Source organism: Lipotes vexillifer, unplaced genomic scaffold (genome assembly GCF_000442215.2).
Source record: "Lipotes vexillifer unplaced genomic scaffold, Lipotes_vexillifer_v1.1 scaffold159, whole genome shotgun sequence".
NCBI lineage: Eukaryota > Metazoa > Chordata > Mammalia > Artiodactyla > Lipotidae > Lipotes > Lipotes vexillifer.
This window is the reverse complement of record NW_006770589.1, coordinates 1,146,822-1,173,267: the sequence shown is the minus strand read 5'-3', so window position 1 is coordinate 1,173,267 and position 26,446 is coordinate 1,146,822. Positions and strand designations below refer to the sequence as shown.

Genomic DNA, 26,446 nt, shown 5'->3' with positions numbered 1-26,446 from the left:
CCTCTTTTATTTCTTGAAAAATACTCTTTCTCAAGATTTTGTGAATATTTGAGTTTGCTTTTGCCTTTTCTTTAAACTCATTACAATCTTTATAAAGGTAAGTTTAGTTGAGTAACAGGATTTTTTTTCTACCAGGTAAAGTCTGCTTGTTCTTTTTTAAAAAAAATGCTAGAATTATTATTTTCCTGTGATTTAATAGTCTCTTATCTATGTCTTTTGTCAATATGTTGATGCAGAGAAAAATATTTATGGAGATAACTTTCGGGAACTGGCTTATTCACAAAAATTTCTAGGATAAACAAGGATTGAGCAGATCTTTGAAAAGGTAGGATTTTTCTCCTCATTTAAGAGTTGTGGCTTTTAATCTTTGTAGCTTATTTAAGACTATTCATAAGAGAACAAAGCAGAGGTTATAAAGTTCCAAATACTTAGGATTCTGATGATCAGGAAAAATATGAATAAATAAAGCTAACGGAGGCCACAGCTCAATTCACCAGCAGGAGATAAAGAGAAGTTTAAGATCTGGATAGAACAAGGTCAACAGCCTACTTCAACTCTTTGACTTAAAATTCCACAGGTTTGGGGGAAGAAAAGTTCTATCAACTGATGCAAAGAAAAAAAGTTTCATCAACTGGTGCAATATATATATATATATATATATATATGTATTACTTAGAAAGTAATTTGATTTTAAAGATATATACACCCATATATTATATATATATATATATATATATATATATTTAATATATTTTTAAATAGAATTACTCTCTAAGGAAATTTTTTGCATTTCCTATGGCTAACTCCATCAGTAAATATTTAATTCCTATTCTTTGAGGCACAAATTCATACACAATTATTATTGAGAAAAAAGTTATGAAGACATCTGGATAAAAATAATACCAACAAGCAGAGATATAGTTCTATGTAAGCATATAAAACCTTTCATGCCCAAGATCAAAAGAAATTTAAAATACTTACAAAATTACAGATGGCTACAAAGATGGCCTAACATTTCTACATAAATCAACTTGAATGCAAGTAATTAAATCAAGGATCTGAACACCCTTGGTCCACTGTGTATGCTACTTCCTGGAGTAAAGAATTAACTTGCAGAGGCAAAAAGAGAACATGATACCAAGATTTTATAGCCTTGTAAACAGCAGGACAGCCTCCTTTTTAGGGAAAACATTTAGTGGAGTAGGTAGATGGTGGAAGTAATAAATATTAAACTTTAGCTAGAATTATGAAAAAAGAAAAATTTGGTTTTATATTCAAATTCATAATGACAAATGTATCAGGTGATAATGCTAAAAATGAACTGATGATATCATTATCTTTGAAAAAATAAACAGAAATACAACTAGTTTTGCACAAAATATTGCAGCATCATCTAAGAAACAGCTCTCATCTCAGGAACTGAGACCTTACAGTTGCAATTACAGGCCATGGAAGCCATCTATATGGACTTTACTGTAAAGAAAAGGACTTTTCATTCCTGTCAAGTCTAAGTGACTCTGGGCATGTGCTCTACATCTAGAAAATAAGTGTAGACATATTGAAATTCAAAATTCTCCCTGAACCTTTGTACTATCCTGAAAAACTGAGAGCTCAGGCCATTCTTCTCTCTCTGCTCCTTGAATCAAATATCCCAATCATGAATCACTAAATATATTATTTTAGCATTCTATAATTCATTAATATGTGTTGGGACTTGAATTTAGTGGGCTTTCATAGCACCAGATTTTTAAGCTTAGAAAAGTTCATATTTCTAACCATTTGTGTTCAGTATTCTGAAAACAGTTTATTTACATGACTCTTTCTTTCTTTCTGGCAGCTTTATTGTGTGTGTGTGCTTGTGTTAGGGTTTTTTTTTTTTTTTTTTTGGTTGATTTTTATTTCAATCTTAAGAATAATTTAGTTCCAGGAAATACAGCATATAACTATAGGTATGTAGCTCTACTATGAAATATGTATATTTATTCACAATCCATAAATGTTGTCTAATTATTTCTATGATGAACTAGTATTTGTCAACTTATCATACAGTTGTAACACATGGAACTCTTGCAAATAGCATTCACTTTTATAAAGCAGTTCTAACAAGGTCATCAGGTCACTGGAATATGAAACCCATTTACAGGTCAAATGATCTGCATTGTGTACCAAGCATATATCAGTAAATTTATTCAGCAATAATTACAATTGCTTTATGACTCTACAACTCCCCAATATTTTGAAGAGTTTATGAATTTATTTCTAGGATATTGTAATAATTATCAAAGCCAGAATATTTCCATGAAACTTCCATTTTATAATACTTTGCCTCAATATAATATTCTTAACTGTATGCATGAAAGCCTTGAGATTAATACATGTGCTACTTATCTTGTGAACACAGTAAAATATTTGCTTTATTCTTATTAAATGGTATGTAATCTAAAATTTTAGGTTAAAATTAGAGAATTTAGATATAAGTAACAGAAAATGTTAAATTTATTTCCATATAAAATGTCTTCATTTAAGATGACAATATTCTCTCATCTGAAAACTCTTGAAGAGATTAAAATAAATTTGCTAATTAGAAAAGTCTAAATAATATTGTTTGTGAAATATGTTGAGAACTATTTAGTATAACTGAGTTGGCAGTTTTAAACAAAGAAGGTTACCCTTGTACAGTCTTATCATGATCCCTGTAATTCAGAGAGATTAGAAACTGTGTCCTATATTTTAGGTTGAAGTAAAGGAAATTACACTGATAAAAGTATTCTAAACTAAAACAATGGAAAAATGTAGCCTGAAACTTTTACCTAACACAATTAAAGGCAAAAAAAAATCCATAAAAAGTAACTTGAAGTCAATGGTTAACACATTTCTCTGCATATGCTTACATGGATTATTCCAGCAGCTTTCACAAAAAAAGTGCCTTATTTGCTATTTTCCCAGTTCCCTACAATCAAGGTGTGAGGATAAATGAAATTTATTTTAGAGCTGCACACAATCCTATGATACAATGGACTCTCTCTAATACATAATAAATAAGTCACAAGGAAACTTGGCAGATAATTCTTCACTACAGAAAAGTTGGAACCAATAAAAAAATTTTATATCCAGAGATCAGGTAAATTAATTAAGTTTATATCAATAATAATAGAGAAATCAACATCCAAAATAAAGATTAACCTCAGTTGTGTATAAAGCCTAATGGTAGACAATTACAGAGCTGGGCTGATGTACATGAAATAGACTGAGCAATGTTCTTAGGCCAGGACTGGGTACATACTAAGGACAGGTGGCCCATCATATTTGCTGGTTTCTCATCCATGGATTCAACCACCATGGATCAAAAATATTTGGGAAAGAAAGATTCCAAAAATTTCCAAAAAGAAAAACTTGAGTTTTCCATGCACTGACAACTATTTACATAGTATTTATATTGTATTAGGTATTATAGCTAATCTAGTAATCTATATGGGAGGATGTGCATAGATTATATGCAAATACTACACCACTTTACATAAAGGATTTGAGCATATTGGATCTTGGTACCAGTAGGGGTCCTGGAACCAATCCCCTGCAGATACCAAGGGACGACCTGTATTTGACGATTGTCGGTTATTGTTACTAATATTATTAGCAATTTCTAGAACTAACATTATAGGCACTTCTATTTTAGGTATATTTATGTGTCCAATATTAGCTGTGCTTAAATAAGAAGGGAAAACTTCAAAATGTACTTAATGAATTCCAAAGAAAGCATTTTCTTGAATTAAAATGCTGTGCTCTTTGCTTCTGATCTCTTTCTAAGTGGCAATTCTGGACACTCCTGAAAGGAAACTAAGTATAGAGCAGAATGTTGAGATAGAACGGTACTCTGAGATTACATAAATCATTTAAGTCAGCAAGAACCAGGAAATTCTAAATTAAGGTTGATATGCCTATGTCATGAGACATATCCTTGGGCTAGAGACCCATTTCCTCTTAAAATAATGTCCCTTGTTTTCTCAACTGAATGAACATTTAGCTGCATCCAGTGGAAGGGAAAACAAGGTATTAACTTTCCAAACAGTTTAGTTAAAGACTGATAATCTATACAATGTTATCTCTGAGCCTATATTATCTGATATTTGTATATACAAGTTAGTCTTAGAAGAAAGACCAAGGGAGTCCTATTTTAAAATAAAGTTTTTCAAATAAATAAATAAAAATCAAGCAAAAATCAAACATTGTAAAGTCTAGATTTAATGTAAAATCTCAACTGGATTATACAGCATAAATTAAAGAGATCTGAGACTGTCCTTTGAGACAAAGCATGAAAGCTTGTTAAAATACTCTGAGCAATTTTCAGTCAGAAATATAAAACTAATCATGCATTCTTAAGTATTTTTTTGAGACTTTGCCTTTCCTTTTTCATCCATATTTTATCCTTTTCATGTTAAAAGAATATATGTAAGCAAATAGTTATGTATCTGGCATAAACCTACCAAAAAGTTGTTTATGACTTCTACATTGCTAACCTGCAATAGTGTCATACAGTTAGGGAGAAAAAAAGAAAGATAAAGTTTAAAAAGCTTATAAGATGATAACAATGCATGCTGTATGACTGTTATAAATAAGAAATTAACTAATAAAATACTTAATCTTTTCATCCTCTATAGTCAAATTATAATCTATTCCTCAACTTTGGACCTATACTTACAAAATGCAATTTTGTGACAGCCTCACACAGTAAAGAAATACGAGATAAAGCTGATGATATTTTTTAATAAAGTTTAAGTATATAAAATAAAGTACATACCATCATCCGCGTCAGTAACATTAAACACAAGAACAGTAGATCCTAGAGGTAGATTCTCCATTAAAGATGTGCTGTATGAATCCGAGCTGAAAATGGGTGGGTTATCATTTACATCTAGTATATTGAAATAAACCCTAATGGTAGTAAATTGTCCCCCACCATCTTCAGCTCGAACAGTGAGAATATAATATTGCTGTGCTTCATAATCTAATATTCGAGTCAAATTAAAGACTCCGGTAACTGGATTCAGGAAAAATGTGCCCTCTTCATCGTCTTCATTTACAATATATGTAATTTCTCCATTCACACCGGAGTCATCGTCTGTAGCTAAAATAGCTGCTACCAAAGAACCTATCAGAAAAATAAGAGTCTAAAATTAATGGGACAGGGTATTGCTAAGAGAATACTTATGATATCAAAAAACTTTATTTCTACAGTAAAGTATTTTAACTAGAGAATTACTATGAAAATATAATGAACACAACATTCTGTAGATTTCTACATTAACACCCAATACCAACATTCCCAAATAGTATCAAAATGTATAGCGTATTAGATATCCCGTAGATCTTATGTTGCAATGTAAATGTTCTGGGGAATGAACACTACTTTGGACATTATTTTTCTACCTGGCACTACCAATTCATAAACATATTGATGAATTCAATGAGATTATATTGGGGCCCATTGCTAGTGTCAGGAACTGGGGATTCCAAGCAATATTACAAACTTATGCTGAGGGGATACCACTTGACAGCTCATATGACCGAGACAGGCTGGGACCTGGAGCCCTTTGCTGCAGTGCTGCAGTGCTTACACCGGCACACACCTCTCCTCAAGCAAAACAAATATAGAGAAACTATATGGGACTAAAAATAACTGTGTGCATGCCCAGTTGGGGCAAATTCTGGACCAAGAGATTAAAAAAAAAGACCAAAAAAACCAACTGCCACTTCTGAAGAGCCAGGAGCAAAACCTGGGTGTTGGGAGCAAAAGCAGGGTACTGCGCATGCCCCCTGCACCCAGCACCACAAACAGGTGGGCAGAACACCTAAGCCACCCCTCTGGCCCGACCCCTGGGCACACCCCTACCCTGACCCCACATAAGGAACCAGCTTGCGGAGTGAGCAAGGGAACATGCTACTTGTTTTTGCTCCTTCCTGCCGGGCGGCAGAGGCCCCAATAAAGCCTAGCCTGAATTTCTTTTCTGGCCTCTAGTCAATTTCTATTGATTGGGGAAGGCCATGAACCCTGGTCAGTATCATGACCATTGCTAGAATTAAGGCGAGAAAGAAATGTAATGGGACTTAAATGAAGGACATGCATAACTCATCTTGGGGACTGTAGTGAGAAGTAGGCTTCTATAAATGTTTCACTCCTCTGTCAAATGAGTTTCTAAAACATACGCCTTATTCCAAACTCACTCCAAATGTAATTCAGAATACAATTTCAGTTTTAGATAAGAATTTCAAATAGTGGGAAGGAAGCATACCCACACCAATTACATGGATTTTGGGTACTCAAATTCAACAGTCACAGCATAATATGTTCAAATAGACAAGGTGGGAATTCAGGATTCCTATTTTACTAACATTTATTAAGCATCTGCTAATCCTCGAACCCCATGTTAGCAAACTCATATATGTTTTACCCTAATTCTAACAGGAATTGTTTCCATATACAGAAGAATGAACTGAAGCTAAGAGAAATGAATACACTGCCCTGGTTCACACAGCTAGTAAGTGTTAGAACCAGTATTGACAGGTTTTCATGTGCTTTTCTTTGCTCTTTCTATGCACAGCAACATAATCACAACAGACTTTTTTTTTTTTAATCTTTATTGGAGTATAATTGCTTTACAATGGTGTGTTAGTTTCTGCTTTATAACAAAGTGAACATCAGACGTTTTTAAAGTGGAAAAATGCTATCAAAACTATGGTTGCCAGAAAAATCCACAATGCATGTCACAAATACTTTCAGAAACAGAAATATCTGTAATTAGTAATCAGATGATTGGCTAACTTCACTTCCTCTCAAAAGTCTAGAAATTTGTTTCAGAACTGTAGTGAAGATGGTTAATTAAAATATTTCAAAATCCAGCATTTATACCTAGTAGCATATGGTAAAAACTAGTCACAATTTAAGAGTATCCAAAACATAGTCCATAATTGTAGTCAAAGGTGATCCTTGCCAATACACTTATGGGCGTGCCACCTACCTGGGGTAGTGTCTTCTGGGATGTCAAAAGAGTACACAGGCCTGGAGAACTTGGGTGTGTGGTCATTCACATCGCTGACAGTGATATTTATTCTCATATCTGAGGACTGAAGGCCGTCATCTGCACGAACCAGCAAGGAATATTTGGAACGGCGTTCCCTGTCCAACCTCTTGGTAGCTATCAGATCTCCAGATTCAGGGTCAATTCGGAAACTGTCATCGGCTCCACTAATGATTGTGTATGTGACAAGAGCATTTGCACCCTAGGAAAAAAAGATGAGTATCTGAACTGCTAGAAATAGAACACCAAGAGTACCACTCCTGGTGCTGAATATGTATTCGACAAAGTGAAGCTTTGGGGCTTAATTTCACATGATACTGTAAGATTTCAAAAGGTAACAAGCCAGAGTAGTGTATTACCTAGTCTTTCACCATCCACTCCATTAAATAACAACAAATCGCAACCTTCAGTATTTATATGTATATTTTGGTATTTATACAACACAACGAATCTCAACCTTCAGTATTTATATATACCATTCACTCCATTAAATAACACAACAAATCTCAACCTTCAGTATTTATGTTTTTTAATTCTTAAAATATACACATGGAAAATATGAATGATGCTAATACTATTAACCACATAACCAGAGGTTTGCTAAAGGCTTGCTCTGTGCCAGGCCTAGTGACAGCACTAAGTATGTATTATCTCGCTTCAATTCACAGCTCCATGAGATACTATTCCTCAAATGAAGACACGGGGTTTCGAGATGCTAGTTAACTTATGCAGTCACGCTGTAAGGGTGAGCGTGGATTTCAAACCCTAGTCGGCCTGACTCTGAGCTCATGTTCCTTCTGGTTCAACACGAAAAGGTATTAAACAAATCAAGCACTAAATGGAGCCTTGCATTAAGCACTGTAAGAACAAAAGACAGGGATTATTTTGACCAATTTGGTAGTGTGGAGAGTTTACATCTAAAATAAAAGAAGAAAAATCAAGCTAAAGTATTAGAGTATGGGTGTATGTTGGAGAATCTCAGTTGTAACACACATTGAATTGTATGGCCAAGAAACCACTAATCTTGTTTTAATTGAAAACAATCTTTTAAGGCTCTCGATAGGGTGGGATGGACTAGAATGAGGGGAGGCCAGAGAAGGGAGACAGTGAATAAAGTTTGGCCCCAAGAGACTGGGGCTTTATTTCCTCAAGATGAAACTCTATACAATCTGTATTATTTTCTGGTTCCAAGTCCCTGTTCTGTAAGATGAAAGCAGGGATCCATTCTTGTTTTCTCTCAGATCTTAGAGCTGTAGCACTCAAAATCTGAGGTATGAACTAGGAATTTGGCAGAAGGAATGGAAAAGTTGAGAAAAATACAACATTTATTAAGTGTTTTTTAAGTGCTAAGCACTGCTCTGAGCACATCACTTCATGGGCACTAATTGTTTACATACTTAAAGGTAATCCAGTTGGGTAAGTACTATTATTATCCCAATTTTGAAGATAAAGAAACTGAGACAAAGAAATATGAACCCTGGCTATCTTGCTCTAGAAATGAGGCTCTCAATTATTATGTACCAAACATAATACACAGGACAAATTAGTAAGATCTGATAGGTTATTGGTTATAGAGGTAACAGTAACAATATCTCTCATTTGTTCAACATTCCCCTATATTCTCATTTCTTTCTTTTTTTTTTAAAATTGCAGTTGATTTACAATGTTGTGTTAGTTTCAGGTGTACAGTAAAGTGAATCAGTTATATATATATATATATATATATATATATATATATACATATACATATACATATATATATCCACTCTTTCTTTAGATTCTTTTCTCATATAAGTCATTACAGAATATTGAGTAGAGTTCCCTGTGCTATACAATAGGTTCTTATTAGTTATCTACTTTATGTATAGTAATGTGTATATGTCAATCCCAAACTCCCAGTTTATCCCTTCCCCCTGCCCTTAACCCCTGTTTTCTACACCTGTGACTCTACTTCTGTTTTGTAAGTAAGTTCATTTGTACCCTATTTTTAGTTTCCAGATATAAAAAAATATGATATTTAATTTTCTGTGTCTGACTTACTTCACTCAGTCTCATTTCTTTCTTTTAACAACTCCAGGCAATGGGTGTAAAAGTGAAACAGAAGGAAAAAAATTTAATTTCAAATTACTTTGGCTGTGAATTAGGAGAATACTCTTGCTGAAGACATCTCAGGATAGGATCTGCTTTGACGCAGGAGAAAGTACGCAGTGAAATTTTATAATTTTATGTATAGTATGTTAAGCAATTGAAGGGTAGTTTCATAGAAATGGTTATGTGGCAATGGTCATAACCATAGAAATGGTTGTGTGGTCAGAGATTTGAAAAGGGGTTTCATGAAACTATCTGACGGTCGATATATGTAGGTCACAGTTGAGGCCACAAGATTTGTTGAGGATTTAAATTAGAATAGATCAAGAAAGGAACAGCAGCATAAAGATTGAATACTACATTTAGAGAATGGGAAAAAGGGGCAGGGACTAAGGGAAGAAGAGGGGGAGAGACCTAGGAGACCCAGAGGACAGACTGCCACAGAGGTTAAAGGGAGGGTTTCAAGAAAGAACAGATTTTAGCAGAGTCAAAAATAAAGAAATTAAGGGAAATTAAAATTAAAGCACCCAGTGCTCGCTTTGGCAGCACATATACTAAAACTGGAATGATACAGAGGAGATCAGCATGGCCCCTGCGCAAGGATGACACACAAATTCGTGAAGTGTTTCATATTTTTTTAATGAGAATCTACTGTATAGCTCAGGGAACTCAGTGCTCCGTGGTAACCTAAATGGGAAGGAAATCCAAAAAAAGAGGGGTATATGTATATGTATAGCTGATTCACTTTGCTGTACAGCAGAAACTAACACAACATTGTAAAGCAACTGTACTCAAATAAAAATTAATAAAAAAAATTAAGCACCCATCTGGATTTGATGATGGGGGATGTTAACTTTACAGTATTTAAAAATCTCTTATAAACTTACCTATATATTGTTGCAATTATGAGCAGTTTGATTTAGATATGCTTACTTATATGTATATTATAATTGAAATATTGAGTTAAATATTATACACCGTACTGGTTGAGATCTGATGCTCTGGGGTCATAGTTTTGGGCTTGAATATTTGCTCTACTACTTATTAATTGTGTGTCATTGGGCCACTACCTAACCTCTTTGAGACAATGTTTCCTTACCTGGACAATCAGGTTGGTAATAATACCTGCCACATAGGGTTGCTCTGAGGATTAAAGGCGTTCATACGTGTAAAGGACCTAGAACAATCCTTGAGAAGCTTTAAGTGTATGACAATGCTAATTGTTACTTTTAGCCCTATTTTAATTATTTTCTTATAAAAGGAATACAACAAGTTAAATGTGTTTGATGACTAAGTTGTTTGCAAATAAATAATTTAAGTAAAAATTTGATTAGAGTTGCTATATATCCCAGGGAAAATATTTTCTGATTTCCTGTTAATATGTAGTGTTGAGTCTTGACACTGAGGTATAAGTAGTGTTGGAATTGTCAACTTCAAAAATTGCTTTTTGATTTAAATATACTCACATAAAACAAATATACTTTTTTTTTTTTACCATATTAAGCTATAGCAAAGTATTTATTAAAATATACAGACTAAGAACTCTCCAGAAGATATTAGGAAGAACGTAAATTTAGAGTGTTTAGACTATAAAGCTGACATGCTGGGAAATTTCAGCAGCTGAAGTTTCCATACATCTTTTCCATCACAGATTAAATATATTTTATCTTCATGACCAAACACATAAGGGGATGATTTCTAACAGTCGAAGGCAAAAATACTCTTTCAAAATTCACATTTAGTGGCATTTGCTATATTTGTACTGCATTCCCTAAGCGAATCTTAACATTTAGTAACGTGACTGCCTCAAAGAACATTTTAATTTAGTAATGGAACAGCTGGGTTTAACATACTATGCACATTTATCTTGTATATTCAGGTGTACATAGAGTATCTAATGTATTTATTGTAATTGTATGGTTTAACAAAAACATTCAATAAGAATTTTAGACTTCTAATCTGACCACATTCTGTACCATTTGTTCTATTTCACAAGGAATTCGATTATTCTGGTAAAACAGTCCAGGGAAAAACAGCTACACTCAATTCTGACTTATTAAAATGGAATTTGGAAACTAGGGGAAAGCCAAGATATAAAAACATATTTCAAGCTATTGTACAAATGGTTTGAAATTTAGAAATGTGCTGTTTGCAAAATGACTATAATAATTAATACTCCTAAACTTATGATAATTCTTCTGAACAGAAGCAAAGGCATCAGACTATGTCGATAAACCATCTTTTTCACTTTCAAAATCAGCTGATGTGGTACATTAGTAGTTCTAGTGAATGTCTGAAAATGTGTAGCCAAGAGTAATGATTTAATTAGGTCTTTTGAAAAGTCTATTTATTAAATATTCCAAATATGCAGTATCAGCAATGCTACAAGAAACAAATATCGTATTTCAGCTGTAGCCCAGTGGAAATAATGCTGTTTAAAAATACTCCACTCTCCTGAGGAACCACAGAGACAAAAGTAAGTGGAAGGAATTCTAAAAGTAAATAGCTATAAATTGCAAATGCATTTTATGAACTTAAGTAGTATTTTCAAAAACACATATGGTACCACGGAACAAAGCTTGAGTATCCTGGCCAATTACAAGCATAATAATTCTGTTTATCGAAGGAAACAAGAGACCGACAAAGTCACATGCTTCTGAGAGATGTGTATCTTGATCCAACACATGTTTCAAAAGATATTTAAATTACGTTCAACATGTATATGTTGCTTTCTAAAACTGATTCCTTTACCCAGGCAATACTCTTCAGTGACATACTAGTTTCTCTAACATACTAATATTTTTTTTTTTTTTTTTTTTTTTTGCGGTATGCGGGCCTCTCACTGTTGTGGCCTCTCCCGTTGCGGAGCACAGGCTCCGGACGCACAGGCCCAGCGGCCGTGGCTCACGGGCCCAGCCGCTCCGCAGCATGTGGGATCTTCCCAGACCGGGGCACGAGCCCGTGTTCTCTGCATCGGCAGGCGGACTCCCAACCACTGCGCCACCACGGAAGCCCCATACTAATATTTTTATGTTCAATTTAGTAATTAAGGACAAGTGTATAAACTAAAGAATATATAGACATAATTTGCTGATTACCTACATAATCTTAGCATTTTAAAGAATTCTATTAATCTTGCAAAATCAATCTACTGGATAGTTGTGTGACAATTCAATGCTGGCCACAAAGTAAAATCAACTCCTTGCTTTCAATATTGATTCCTACTCAAAACTAGATGAAGAAAGAAAACAGAGCCATTATTTGGTAAGAGAGAAAACATTTCAAACATATATATATATATATACATATTTTCAAATTTCACTAAGAGGTAAGGAGCTGACAATAGAGAAGAAGATAGAAGGTTTACCTAAAAGCATTAATATTAATTTATTATACACCACTCAAAAAAGGAAACAGCCAATAGTTCTGAATGCCATAGGAAGCCTAGGTATCCATTATGCATGGCATACAGCCAAAGAAATTGGTTTCTAAAGTCAGGATTGGAAATAGTCAGTAGTCATTAAAATGCTACTAAAAAATTTAAGAGAAAACATATCCAAGAAGGAAAACAACCTCAGGGGCTTAAATTTTTAAACATAAGAGTCCAAAAACAGTTGTCCAAAAATGTCCTCCATTTTTCTTTTTATTTTTAAACATCTTTATAGGAGTATAATTGCTTTACAATAGTGTGTTAGTTTCTGCTTTATAAAATAGTGAATCAGCTCTACATATACATATATCCCCATATCTCCTCCCTCTTGCATCTCCTTGCCACCCTCCCTATCCCACCCCTCTAGGTGGTCACAAAGCAGCAAGCTAATCTCCCTGTGCTATGCAGCTGCTTCCCACTAGCTATTTTACATTTGGTAGTATATATAAGTCCATGCCACTCTCTCACTTCGTCCCAGCTTACCCTTCCCCCTCCCCGTGTCCTCAAGTCCATTCTCTACATCTGCATATTTATTCCTGTCCTGCCCCTAGGTTCTTCATAACCAGTTTTTTTTTTTTTTAGATTCCATATATATGTTAGCATATGGTATATGTTTTTTTCTTTCTGACTTACTTCACTCTGTATGACAGTCTTTAGGTCCATCCACCTCACTACAAATAACTAAATTTCGTTTCTTTTTATGACTGAGTAATATTCCATTGTGTATATGTGCCACATCTTCTTTATCCATTCATCTATTGATGGACACTTAGGTTGCTTCCATGTCCTGGCTATTGTAAATCACACTGCAATGAATATTATGGTACATGACTCTTTTTGAATTATGTTTTTTTCAGGGAATATGCTTCTCCATAGTGGCTGTATCAATTTACATTCCCACCAACAGTGCAAGAGGGTTCCCTTTCCAGCATTTATTGTTTGTAGATTTTTTGAGGATGGCCATTCTGACTGGTGTGAGGTGATACCTCATTGTGGTTTTGATTAGCATTTCTCTAATGATTAGTGATGTTGAGTATCCTTTCATGTGTTTGTTGGCAATCTGTATATCTTCTATGGAGAAATGTCTGTTTAGGTCTTCTGCCCATTTTTGGATTGGGTTGTTTGTTTTTTGGATATTAAGCAGCATGAGCTGCTTGTGAATTTTGGAGATTAATCCTTTGTTACTTGCTTCATTTGCAAATATATTCTCCCATCCTGAAGGTTGTCTTTTTGTCTTGTTTATGTTTCCTTTGCTGTGCAAAAGCTTTTAAGTTTTATTAGTTCCCATTTGTTTATTTTTGTTTTTATTTCCATTTCTCTAGGAGGTGGGTCAAAAAGGATCTTGCTGTGATTTATGTCATAGAGTGTTCTGCCTATGCTTCCCTCTAAGAGTTTTATAGTGTCTGGAATTATATTTAGGTCTTTAATCCATTTTGAGTTTATTTTTGTGTTAGGTGTTAGGAAGTGTTCTAATTTCAGTCTTTTCCATGCAGCTGTCTAGTTTTCTGAGCACCAGTTATTGAAGAGGCTGTCTCTTCTCCATTGTATATTCTTGCTTCCTTTATCAAAAATAAGCTGACCATATGTGCGTGGGCTTACCTCTGGGCTTTCTATCCTGTTCCATTGATCTATATTTCTGTTTTTGTGCCAGTACCATACTGTCTTGATTATTGTAGCTTTGTCATATAGTCTGAAGTCAGGGAGCTGGATTCCTCAGTTTTTCTTTCTCAAGATTGCTTTGGCTATTCAGAGTCTTTTGTGTTTCCATACAAATTGTGAAATATTTTGTTCTACTTCTGTTAAAAATACCAGTGGTAGTTTAATAGGGATTGCATTGAATCTGTAGATTGCTTTGGGTAGTACAGTCATTTTCACAATGTTGATTCTTCCAATCCAAGAACATGGTATATCTCTCCACCTGTTTGTATCATCTTTCATTTCTTTCATCAATGTCTTATAATTTTCTTATAATCTCTGGGAGGCTTTCACCATTTGATATTTATTACACGGAGCCGGGAGGTCTCCGGTGGACCAATGTCCTGAACTCAGCTCTCCCACCTCAGAGACACAGTCCTGACACCCAGCCAGAGCAACAAGATCCTGTCAGTCACATGGCTCAGAAGAAAAGGGAGAAAAAAAGGAAGAAAGAAAAAGTAAAATAAAGTTATTAAAATAAAAAATAATTATTAAAAATTAAAAAAATTTAAAAAACAAAGAAAAAAAAGGAGAGCAACCAAACCAAAAAACAAATCCATCAATGATAACAAGTGCTAAAAACTATACTAAAAAAAGAAAAAAAAAAAGAAGCAACAACAACAACAAAGAAATGGACAGACAGAACCCTAGGACAAATGGTAAAAGCAAAGCTATACAGTCAAAATTACACAAAGAAGCATACACATACACACTCGCAAAAAGAGAAAAAGGAAAAAAATATATGTATCGTTGCTCCCAAAGTCCACCCCCTCAATTTGGGATGATTCGTTGTCTATTCAGGTATTCCACAGATGCAGGGTACATCAAGTTGACTGTGGAGATTTACTCCGATGCTCCTGAGGCTGCTGGGAGAGATTTCCCTTTCTCTTCTTTTTTCGCACAGCTCCCGGGGTTCAGCTTTGGATTTGGCCCTGCCTCTGCGTGTAGGTCGCCTGAGGGTGTCTGTTCCCGCCCAGACTGGACGGGGTTAAAGGAGCCTCTGACTGGGGGGCTCTGGCTCACTCAGGCCGTGGGGAGGGAGGGGTATGGATGTGGGGCGAGCTTGCAGTGGCAGAGGCTGGCGCTACGTTGTACCAGCCTGAGGCGCGACATGCATTCTCCCGGGGAAGTTGTCCCTGGATCACGGGACCCTGGCAGTGGCGGGCTGCACAGGCTCCCGGGAGGGGAAGTGTGGATTGTGACCTGTGCTCACACACAGGCTTCTTGGTGGCGGCAGCAGCAGCCATAGCGTTTCATGCCTGTCTCTGGGGTCCACGCTGGTAGCCGCAGCTCGCACTCTTCTCTGGAGCTTGTTTACAATGGTCTTGTGCCTCTTCGGCAGCTACAGACTTTTCCCCGGACTCCGTCCCGGCCAGTTGTGCCGCACTAGCCCCCTTCAGGCTGTGTTCACGCCGCCACCCCCAGTCCTCTCCCTGTGCTCAGACCAAAGCCCAAGCCTCAGCTCGCAGCCCCGCCCGCCCCGGCGGGTGAGCAGACAAGCCTCTCGGGCTGGTGAGTGCCGGTCGGCACCGATCCTCCGTGCGGGAATCTCTCCGCTTTGCCCTCCGCCCCCCTGTTGCTGCGCTCTCCTCTGCGGCTCCGAAGCTTCCCCACTTCGCCACCCGCAGTCTCAGCCCGCGAAGGGGCTTCCAGTGTGTGGAAATCTTTCCTCCTTCACAGCTCCCTCCCACTGGTGCAGGTCCCATCCCTATTCTTTTGTCTCTGTTTATTCTTTTTTCTTTTGCCCTACCCAGGTACGTGGGAAGTTTCTTGACTTTTGGGAGGTCTGAGGTCTTCTGCCAGCGTTCAGTAGGTGTTCTGTAGTTGTTCCACATGTAGATGTATTTTTGATGTATTTGTGGGGAGGAAGGTGATCTCCACATGTTACTCCTCTGCCTTCTTGAAGGTCTCCTCCCCTTCTTTTCTTTAAAGTTGCAGGTGAAACTACTTCCTTCCATCCTCTGCTGCCTTTTCCTCCTTCCACCTCCCCTCTCCTTGTCCCCGCATACAGGTCCTATTATAAAATACTCAAGTGGTGATTTTTATGCCTTCAGGTGCAGTCACATCCTGCACAAATTGTCAACATCCCTACCGCCCTCTGAATTGCAAACAAGTCTTTCTTTTCCCTAGTTATTCCTGCTTTATAACTTTACCCCTTTCTGCCCCTTTAACTCCCCACCCTTCCTCACCTCAAATGCACTTCTTGCATATCCTAGCTATCATCACCTTACATTTAGTAATTTAAAAAAACAAAAAAAACAAAAACTGGAACATCTAAGGATAACACCAGCATGGTTACTTACATTTTTTTAACTTAAAAAACAAAGCTCAATAGAAATAAAACAAAGTACACTAAAACCGTGTTGACGTAAATACCTAGAGACATAAGGACTTTCCCAGCCTTCTTCAAATTTCATCATAAATATAAACACATCTCAAAAGATGAACCTGAAGACAATGCAAGTGTGTGTGGGCATACACACACACAGAAAAGTTAAAGAGAGAAAAATAAACATACAGGCAGCATTGCATTTGTGTTAACCCTTCTCTGTCATATCGTGAAAAGAAAAAGTAGAGAGGAAAATAAAATTATAACAGTATCAACATAATAGTATTAAAAGGCTTGAATGTTGGCATCTCTTTCAAACAATCAGTTCTTAAGAGACTAGTGTATCCCATCAGAATATATATATATATATATATTTTAATTAACATATTATTGCTTCCTGCCTTGTATAAATCACTTGAAATAAATGAGGTTTATTTGTTCTGTTTCTACAGAGAGTATAGCTAACAGAGCAGTTGTTACAATTACAATTATTTGATTTATCGATTGCGTAGGCTTATAGCAATTGCATGAGCTTCTTTTCTGTTGTTTTTTAGCTATTTTGCTAAATAAGAGATAATGAAAATTTATGAATTGAGCTATCCAAATATACATTATCAATGATGAGCTTTAAGGAAATGCAGTATTTACTAAATTATAGTTGATGATATTTCACATCTATCAATAATAATAGAAATATTCTGCACACAACTCTTAATGGTAGCTGGAGTTGGGAATAAACTTTTCTCTATATAAAATTGAGTAGGAGGTACTCAACTTGAAACACCAAATCTTTTTCAGTAGAAAACTACAATTACCTAAATGTCCTTGCTTTATTTTGTTTCCTTTTCCTTAGGAAAAAGAAATTTGGCAAAATGTATAAATGACTAAGTCATTATATTTCTGTACTGGCTGTTAAATATTAGTCTGCTATTGAATTATTTACCTTTTTAAAGTCTAAGAAATAAGCCAAAAATCAAGTTTTCAGATACTTCTGGATTTTAACTGAGGGTAAGGAAATTAAATTATCTGACCTATTTGGGGCTTAGCTTAAAGGGAAAGGGGATACTAGTGTAGGGGAACATTATTCCTCTTTCCAAAACTCTAGAACATTAATTAAACCCTTTACCTAGCAAGAAGGAGAAAACAAGTGATACTATTTTTTTAATGGGAAAAATGTAAATTACAAATTATATAAGCTGCCATGCCATTTGGAGCATTAGCTAATCTAGACTGTGCCCCAAAATTTCAGTTTACCACTAGGAAAGAAATTTCTGTTTATTAATGGAATTGATAACTCATTAGCTACCTAGATAATTTCCTTAAAGTATATAAGGCTATAATTAAATTATATATATTTATATTTGCATATATGTATATATGCAAATTAAATGAAAAGTTGCAAGGTAGCCTTATTTTTTTTTAATTTTAAATAATTTTCTTTTTTCAATTACAAATAAAAAATAAATTCTTAGCTATATATGCTATAAGATAGCAAATGGCAGTGATACTAGCATTAAAAAATAAGATATTTCTGTAGGAATTTTTTACTATTTGAGAAATTAAAATAATTTGGCTAAGAAATCCAAAATGTAGCCAGCAATGAACTGAGCTGTTAATTGCTGATCAAAGGAAAATTACAACTAGACAGTCTTTACCTTAGCATTCCTATATCATATTTCAAGAATTACTTAATTTCTTTGGAAAAGAGCACACAACGCTTAACCTTAATTATAAGGAAATAAATGTTGTCAACATACAATAGAAATTTGATAGATCACTGGAATACTAGGTTTCAAAAATTCAGAGAGAGTGTCTGAACTACCTCGTCAGCATCCATGGCTGTTAGTTGCATAATCTTAGAGCCATCTCCAGTGTTCTCCTTCACTGTGAGATCCAGCATGTCGGTTGGGAACACTGGTGGATTGTCATTGATATCCTGAAGTGTTATTTCTACCTACAAGGAGAGAAAGAAACAATGTATGAATATTGCACATGTCTGCAAGATACCAATTAAATTGTATACCAAGAGTCTATTCAAATAGTCCTTCCAAAAAGAATCAGAACCTTCGTATACGACATCAAAAACAGAAAATACCCTAGAGAAAGTTGTGAAATATTTATAGGAAAATATAAAAGCCAAATAAAGATCATGTGACTTGTTGATCGTAACTGATTTTAAATGATCAACTTGGAGCTTAGAATAGAATAGGTCCACAATCAACTGTCATTTTAATCCCCATATTTGTGCACCAGTGAAGAATTGTTGAGACTTAGGACTGTCTGTCTTTCAACCATTAAATGTTGCCTGACACACAGATGAGGTTGTATAAAATTTCTTCCTGAAATGTTTACATATTGGCAACTAATGTCCAAAGGAAATAAAGAAATTCACATTTTGTTTTAAGAAACACTCAGCATTTTTCCCTTTAAAGTCAACTCTCAATCTTTACGGGAAGAAAACTACACACATCTTTTCTATTTCCACTCCTTTCAGCACATCTTAATGTGACTAAAGCTAAACAATCATTCCATTCAGATGTAGCATTCATATAAATTGCAAATATTAACAGCTTTGTTTGAAAGATCCTTGTCAGAGTTATTTGTTTCCCTACCTAAGAAAAATTGTTTAGAAATAACAATTTGTGAAGTTTAAATAATAACTTCAAACCATGTGTTTTCTCTTTCGAGCTAGGTGCTAAAAGCTGAATATCTGATAAGAAAAGGGGAGACAGCTGCTAATAAAACTGAAAGTTTCCCCAGTTGGGTCACAAAATCAAGTCACGGAGAAAGATCCATCCATTCATTTAGCTCAGATATAACCAGGACATTTTTCTCCTAGGATGAAATTTCATCTTTTATAGTTACACTGTAAAAACTCCATCAGATCCAAGAGTGATGAGTATGAATATTAGGAGAGAGCAAAAGAATTCTGGTTTCTTCTTTTCCAGGAAGAGAGGAGGGTGGGCTTGGGTGGAGGGAGAAGTAATAGGTAGGATTGTCATTATTCTCTGGCAAGGAATGAGTGGGAAATACAGGAAAGCTAGGCAAGTAAACGGATGAGCAATTGATAAAAAAGAAAAACCCAGAAAACAATGTACAAAATTCAGTACTAAATAATTATTATAGTTCCACCATTTAACAGGACAGTTTTGATCATAGCTAGTGGCTCAAATTAGTCTAGGAAGTGGTTAAGACAGCCTCAGTAGCTAGAAATCTGCCACTTCTTTTTTGGCTGACATCATTCTCTACACCACTTCCTTTAGAAAAGGTCCACAATGGCTAAAACTGCAGTCTATAAGGAGCATTTCCAACTTCCTTGCAAGGTTGTAAACAACATGAGTTTTCGAATTAGAAAGACCTGAGTTCAGATTCTCTCTGCAGCTTATTAACTGGGGAAACTCGAGCACTTAATTTCCCTGAGCCTCAGTCTCCTTATCTTAAAATTAGGATAATAACATTTATCTTGGAGCATTTTATGAAGACTAAACCTTGATGATGCCGGCAAAATGACTAGCACAGAGGGAAGTGTTCAATAAAAAGTAGATCTTGGTTTTCAAACTACCAGGACAGAACTAGGTGTTCCTCAGAACCAGAGAAACACTGCATATGTGACAGAATATGCATATATGAGTATGTGTTTATGTAAGTATATGTGCATATCTGTGCGGGGGAGGAAGAACACTAAATTGAGGGTAAAGAGAATCCAGATTGGCACCAATTAAACATGACATCAAAGATACATCAGGACCTGTACCACACACTAGAAGCATGTTGGGAATAATAGAAAGATTCTTCATTATGAGTGCATGAACTGAACAAGACCCTTCTATATTTTAATAGTTATAACTAACATGCACATGGCAAATGCTGTTTTAAATTATATGTATGTGTACACACATATACACATGCATCCACACACACACATATATACATATAAAATCCTCAAAAGAGCCCTATGAGGCAGGTACTACTATCTTTCATTAGAGAAATGAGTTAACCAAAGGTACACAGGTTAAGATCTAGTAAGTCAGTAAGTTTTCTTCACTACAATGCAAACCTGTCTTTCTCTCTCTCCACACATACCTCCCTTGTTTGTGTGTGTGCTCAATAAACATAATGAATCATATCTGAAAAGTATGTCACAGCTATATAAATATATTTTGACAAATGTGCATATTATTCCTGTCTGGAATTTGGAACACTTACATATGAACTAACTAGCCATATAATCTTGGGTCAGCCTATAAATCTTTGTCAGAATTAAAAAAAAAAAAAATGAACTAGGCAATTCCTAGATACAGCTCTAAAAGTCTGTGATCATGTATTCTCTATGAAATTTTGGCCAACTCCATCACTTCAGGTACAGCAAAGTATTTCCTTTTTTATTAGCAAGAATAAATTTAGTTAAATATTAATGAGTTCAAAACTAAACATTTCTGAATGTATCTAGAATCAACCAGTTATAGACACAGATCTAGAACATCTCATCATTGGATCTGATATATGCAAAGGTTATATTTTTGGTTAAGGATACAATAGGTCATCCATTTAATAAGCCAGACTATGCTTTTTCCAAATCAGTGTCAGCTTGCCAATCAAAAAGATGAAACTTTATATTCCTTTTTAAAGAAAAATCTGGATATTTTCTCTAACTGTCCAGTCTCTTCTCCACTTCACACTTCCTCAAGTATTCCTGAAAAGCTTTCAGCATGACTCCTCTAGATTCCCTCAATTGCCTGGAGTACGAATTACCTAGGAGAGGAGATTTGAACTCATTGGCGTAAGTAGGTGTCATCCTGCAATCCCTTCACTTCTGACTCGGTGTGCCATGTTTCTACTACCAAGAATTCCAAGATCATGGACCCTGTTTACCTATGAGGTGGTCACTGATTCCAATATTAATCCATGTAATATTTTAGGATCTATCACATAAAGGGTATATGTTACTCATCAAAAATACCGATAAGGGCTTTCCTGGTGCCGCAGTGGTTGAGAGTCCGCCTGCCGATGCAGGGGACACGGGTTCGTGCCCCGTCCGGAAAGATCCCACATGCCGTGGAGTGGCTAGGCCGGTGAGCCGTGGCCGCTGAGCCTGCATGTCCAGAGCCTGTGCTCCGCAACGGGAGAGGCCACAACAGTGAGAGGCCCATGTACCGCAAAAAAAAAAAAAAAAACAAAAACAAAACAGATGAAAATAAGACAGGCCACCATCCCTTGCAGGGAAGAAATGAAGTTTGATCATGGAAATATGTACAAATAGAAACATTTACAGCTACCTCCAGGAAAACATATTTTGACATCTTGATTCCAAGAACTTGCTTCCCCACACCATGGATAATTCTTTGAACTGCCCTGCATCTTGTCCTTGGCATTTACCATCTCTCTTGATGAGTCCAGATCCTAACATGAACTTGGCTCACTCTCTTGGATCTGCCACCAACCTGAGAGTCTTTTTCCATTACTACCTCCTGTTTGGACTAAGATTTGGTATGATTTGTTTCGAAATATTATCATATAAAACACAGGAGTCAAACATTAAAAGTTTAGAGAAGATATCTGGAAATAAGAATTAAGACATTATAATTTTTAAAGAGTCCTTTCTGTACAAATTAGATAACTTTAAATAATACAGATAATGGCTATTAGTGGTTTATTTTAAAATTCTGAGATTTAAAAACTGTCTAAAATATAATTCCTAAACTAAAAAAAGTATATGTTGGTAAATACATTCCATTCTTTTAAAAGACACACCAAAGACTACAGCATAGCTAAGCTTTTAGTGCCAGCATTGCCCCTTTAGTGTTTTACATCTATTTTTATATTTGTTTGGATCTGAAATAAGCAAAGTAATTGCATTTAAATATTATTTTGTAAAAACTATCACATTTAAAAATAATTTTTTATTTTTTAGGCCAAGCTGTGCACATGTGGGGTCTTAGTTCCCTGACCAGGGATCAAACCCATGACCTCTGCATTGGGAGCACAGAGTCTTAACCACTGGACTGCCAGGGAAGTCTGAAAAATATCACATTTTGAACTCAGAAGCTTCCCTTCACAAGTGGCTGTATTTTAAATGAAAATAAAACAAATACAAACTGCCAGTAGCTTCCATCACTTAAGTCTGAGGACATTTTAAGGTATCAATTCTGTAAGTTGGTGAAAATTGACCCTCAAAGATGAAAGAAACATTACACCATTAAGATAAGGTACTTGCATATTTTATGCCTGCCTATCAAATGTTGACCTTTGTGCTTAGATACTTGACCCTTAAGGAACATATGTGGTTTCACCTGCTACAATTACAAAGGCAGTTGGTAGCTTTGTGGTTGACTTATTCATAGCAAAAACATCAGCTACAGCTAACGGCTGAACCATAGGTATTGTCTATGGCCATCACTCCATTACCATTTAGGTATCTTCAGAATAATGACTTTCTAAGCTGAGACACCTGATCCCTAGACAGTGAAACCTTGGTAAATGATGATATTTAAAGACAAAAACATGACCAAGATTAAGGAGCTAATGATCAATTCATTAAAAATTGGTCTGTCTTTTGGTAGTTTTGTAAAGGTAAAAGTTAATTAAAAATATGGCTTTAAATATTGTCACCAAACTTATTTATGCTGAAGGAATAGAATCCTTGATATTCTACTTGCTGAATAGCCAAATGGATATTTAAAAACTAAAACTCTTACTGTGCAAATAGTTACTATGAAATGAGTACAATGCTTTTCTCTTTAAATTTTTTTTCCTATTATATGCAATTTGTCATTTTATTCTGCACTGCATCAGGAATGATGTTATACCTTGGGGATTTACTTTTAATTTTTTAAGTCAATAAATCAGAATACAGATACATAATAAGTGAGCAATTGCTATTATTATTAGTTAGCAATAGCAATTATCAAATCATTACATATGTGTAAATATAAAATATGGTATTTCACTAAATTAAGTTGATATTACAGAAGTAATACACTATATTCAAGGCTAAGGAATTGACTAAAATATCAAGGTCCATTATGAGCTCATTCTCCAGTTAATAAACTGATAATTGCATTGTGATCACTATCTCAACCACAATTAAAAACATATTCTTAAATACACAATCTCTCTGCAAGCTAAATAAAGTGGTTCTTAGTGAATCAGGATGAAAAATGCCTCAAAACATATTTTTAATTCACAATCTTCCTCCAACCTACATAACATGTTCTGAAAAACAATCTTATTGTTTTTCTTTTGAAAGATTGTAAAATTTATAATACAACAAAGGTTTAGGAATCCATTCATTTGCAAGAAGAAATATTAAAATTCTTAGAAGGAATCTTAGATATCAGCAAGTTCATCTCCTAATCAAAAGCAAAGCATTGAAATGTCAAGTGATTTATCTAAGAAAAACTATTGTCAGCCTCTTAACTCTAGTCCACTGATTTTTGCAGAGATCTGTGGAAAGAACCAGGCTAGGTAGCAAGCAGCATAACTTGCCTTAGACCACTGTCTCTAATCTTTGCATGAAGACAGAGATCATTCAAACAAAATATGCGTTTGATGTGTACAGGAAAATAATGTTTGAAGAAATTAATGTTTGATTATTTACCCTACAAATACTACTTTATCCACCTTCTTGCTCATTTTTAAATTCCTTTATATATATTTACATTAAGGGAAAGTAATCTGTGAAGGTTTGCCTTATCGATGTCACTGGAAGACTATTAAACATTCAGCAAAAAGGTGGTGGATATACATTACAAGTAAAGAAACTATAGCTAAATTCTCTGTAGATATCAGTAAAAGTTACTGATTTTAAAATGTCTACAAAGAATCTATTTCTTTTTCTCAAAAGATGCAGTAATATTCATTTTCAGAAATGACTAAAGTCTAAATGGTTGGTGGGACAGACATAAAGTACATAAACTATAAAAGAGTAAAAGAAGACATATCACAGCAAATAGTGCTTGATTAGTTGCTTTTTTTAGTGCCAAACGTAATTATTTACATTACTGCCTTTCTATTTTTGTGAAATTGACACTTCAAGTTTCTCAAATACTACTATTACCACATAAATTGTGACAAAGCACTGCACCAAAAATAATGCTTAGGGTTCACATGTACTACCTCCAAAGATATTGTGATAATGCCACCAGATTGTATTTAAACACTCCTTTTTAATTAATAATTCTGCCAAAAAATATTTATTTCAAGGGAAGTATTTTTTCTCTGATTTCTTTAACACATTTATATATTATAGAAATTGGTCCTTGCAAAGGTTAACAGATCATTTATACTGCTCAAATTTGTAACTTCTAGAATTTTGAGGGCAAAAATTGTCTTGTTCATTTTTGCATTCTCACAACTTATCCATCTCTAGCATGTAACTTTCTCTCCAGAGATATTTGTTTTAAAAGCAAACCCAGGTTATTTTTACATTTTTATTAGAGTCACATGTTCAGCAAATTTAATAAATTAGATATGTTACTGATATATAAGGAATGTATTCATTAAATTTGCCCTATATGACAATAATATTTAGAACCAATCCAATTCCATTGATTTCCTAGTTCTTGTGTGTCCATGATGCCATCATGTATAATTTTTATGATATGACATTATATTTGATAATTCAATAACTTTATACTCAGAAGAATGATTTAAAAGAGCTTTAGGAAAAACATCTTGTGTATAAACATATACAAAAACAACTCAGGAAATCTCCCAGTTGGGAGATTGGAATATAAGATCCTATGAAATGCCCATCACTGCTTCAGAAACAACTACACTAAACGCCACAAAAGTCATGAATAAACCTGAAAAAATAACTGAGGTCATTCAAATGTGTATTACCCTTAATAGGTCATTATGATGTCACTCCAATAACACTTTGCTAAACGATGCCCTAGTTTATACTGTGTAGGTGCTACTGAAATTCAGTGAGGATAAAGTCTACTCTTACACTCAAAACAATTTTTATTTCATCAGCGTGAAACAAAATGCTGAAATCTAGCATTTAATTTTCTGTATGGAGGTTCAAGTGAGAAGTTGAAGTTGAAAGCAAAGTAACCAAACTGAAATCCACACCAGGATCAGTACAACTATCAAGCCTGAGCTGTCACTTCCTTTGGCTCTGAAAAGGAAAACTCCACCTTTCCTGTCTGAGATGAGGCTGTGTGTGAGGTATGAGTCTGCCTGCAATGCAGTGAGTGGCTTCGTGCTGGGGGACATCAGGGTGGTGCGTGCAAAGAAACATTCTATGACTTGACATTAAACTTGGGAATCGAGAGCAACATTCATTAAACAAAGACATCAAGATAGAAATATTGAAACCATGGCTCAAGTAAATAATCAAATTTATATTTTAAATGTTTGGCAATAACTTCCCATTCCCTTTCTTCAAATGAAGCCAAATACTATGTGATTCACCCAATTCAGTGGGATTGACACATTTTGCATGCTACGTTGGCTTCCGATAACAAGGCTTTATTTAGTAAATTTGTGTCAAAGCCTATATATATATTGAGAATACATAGCAAAAGGTCTAATTACATTTCTGCAGAAAGTTTGACATTCTATATTAGCCTTTTGGTAGAAGAACTAACCAAATAATTTCATTTGGTAGGGCATATATCTTTACCCCTTTTTAAAATTTCAAGTATGAGGTTAAGTTCAGTCATTAGGAACAAGAAAATTCAACACCTACTTGTACTGTCATTTATGGGTTTAAACTCCAAGTACTTCCATCTCTTAACAACAAGAATAAAGAGCTGTATTGCCATGAAGGGATGGTGCCAGGGTTTGCATATTTCCTTTAATTTTTTCTTCATTTCTTTCCCT

The 26,446-nt window shown here is 35.1% G+C and overlaps 1 protein-coding gene across 1 annotated transcript in view; it reads right to left on the bottom strand.

Annotated features, from left to right (window-relative positions):
- The window catches only part of FAT4 (FAT atypical cadherin 4), a 172,929-nt gene that overhangs the window by 80,875 nt on the left and 65,608 nt on the right, over window positions 1-26,446 (bottom strand). The window contains exons 3-5 of the mRNA XM_007446249.1: window positions 18,441-18,572; window positions 7,017-7,278; window positions 4,799-5,149 (exon numbers count right to left, since the gene is read on the bottom strand). Of these exons, the coding sequence (XP_007446311.1) occupies window positions 4,799-5,149; window positions 7,017-7,278; window positions 18,441-18,572 (745 nt within the window). The remainder of the gene's footprint in view (window positions 1-4,798; window positions 5,150-7,016; window positions 7,279-18,440; window positions 18,573-26,446) is intronic.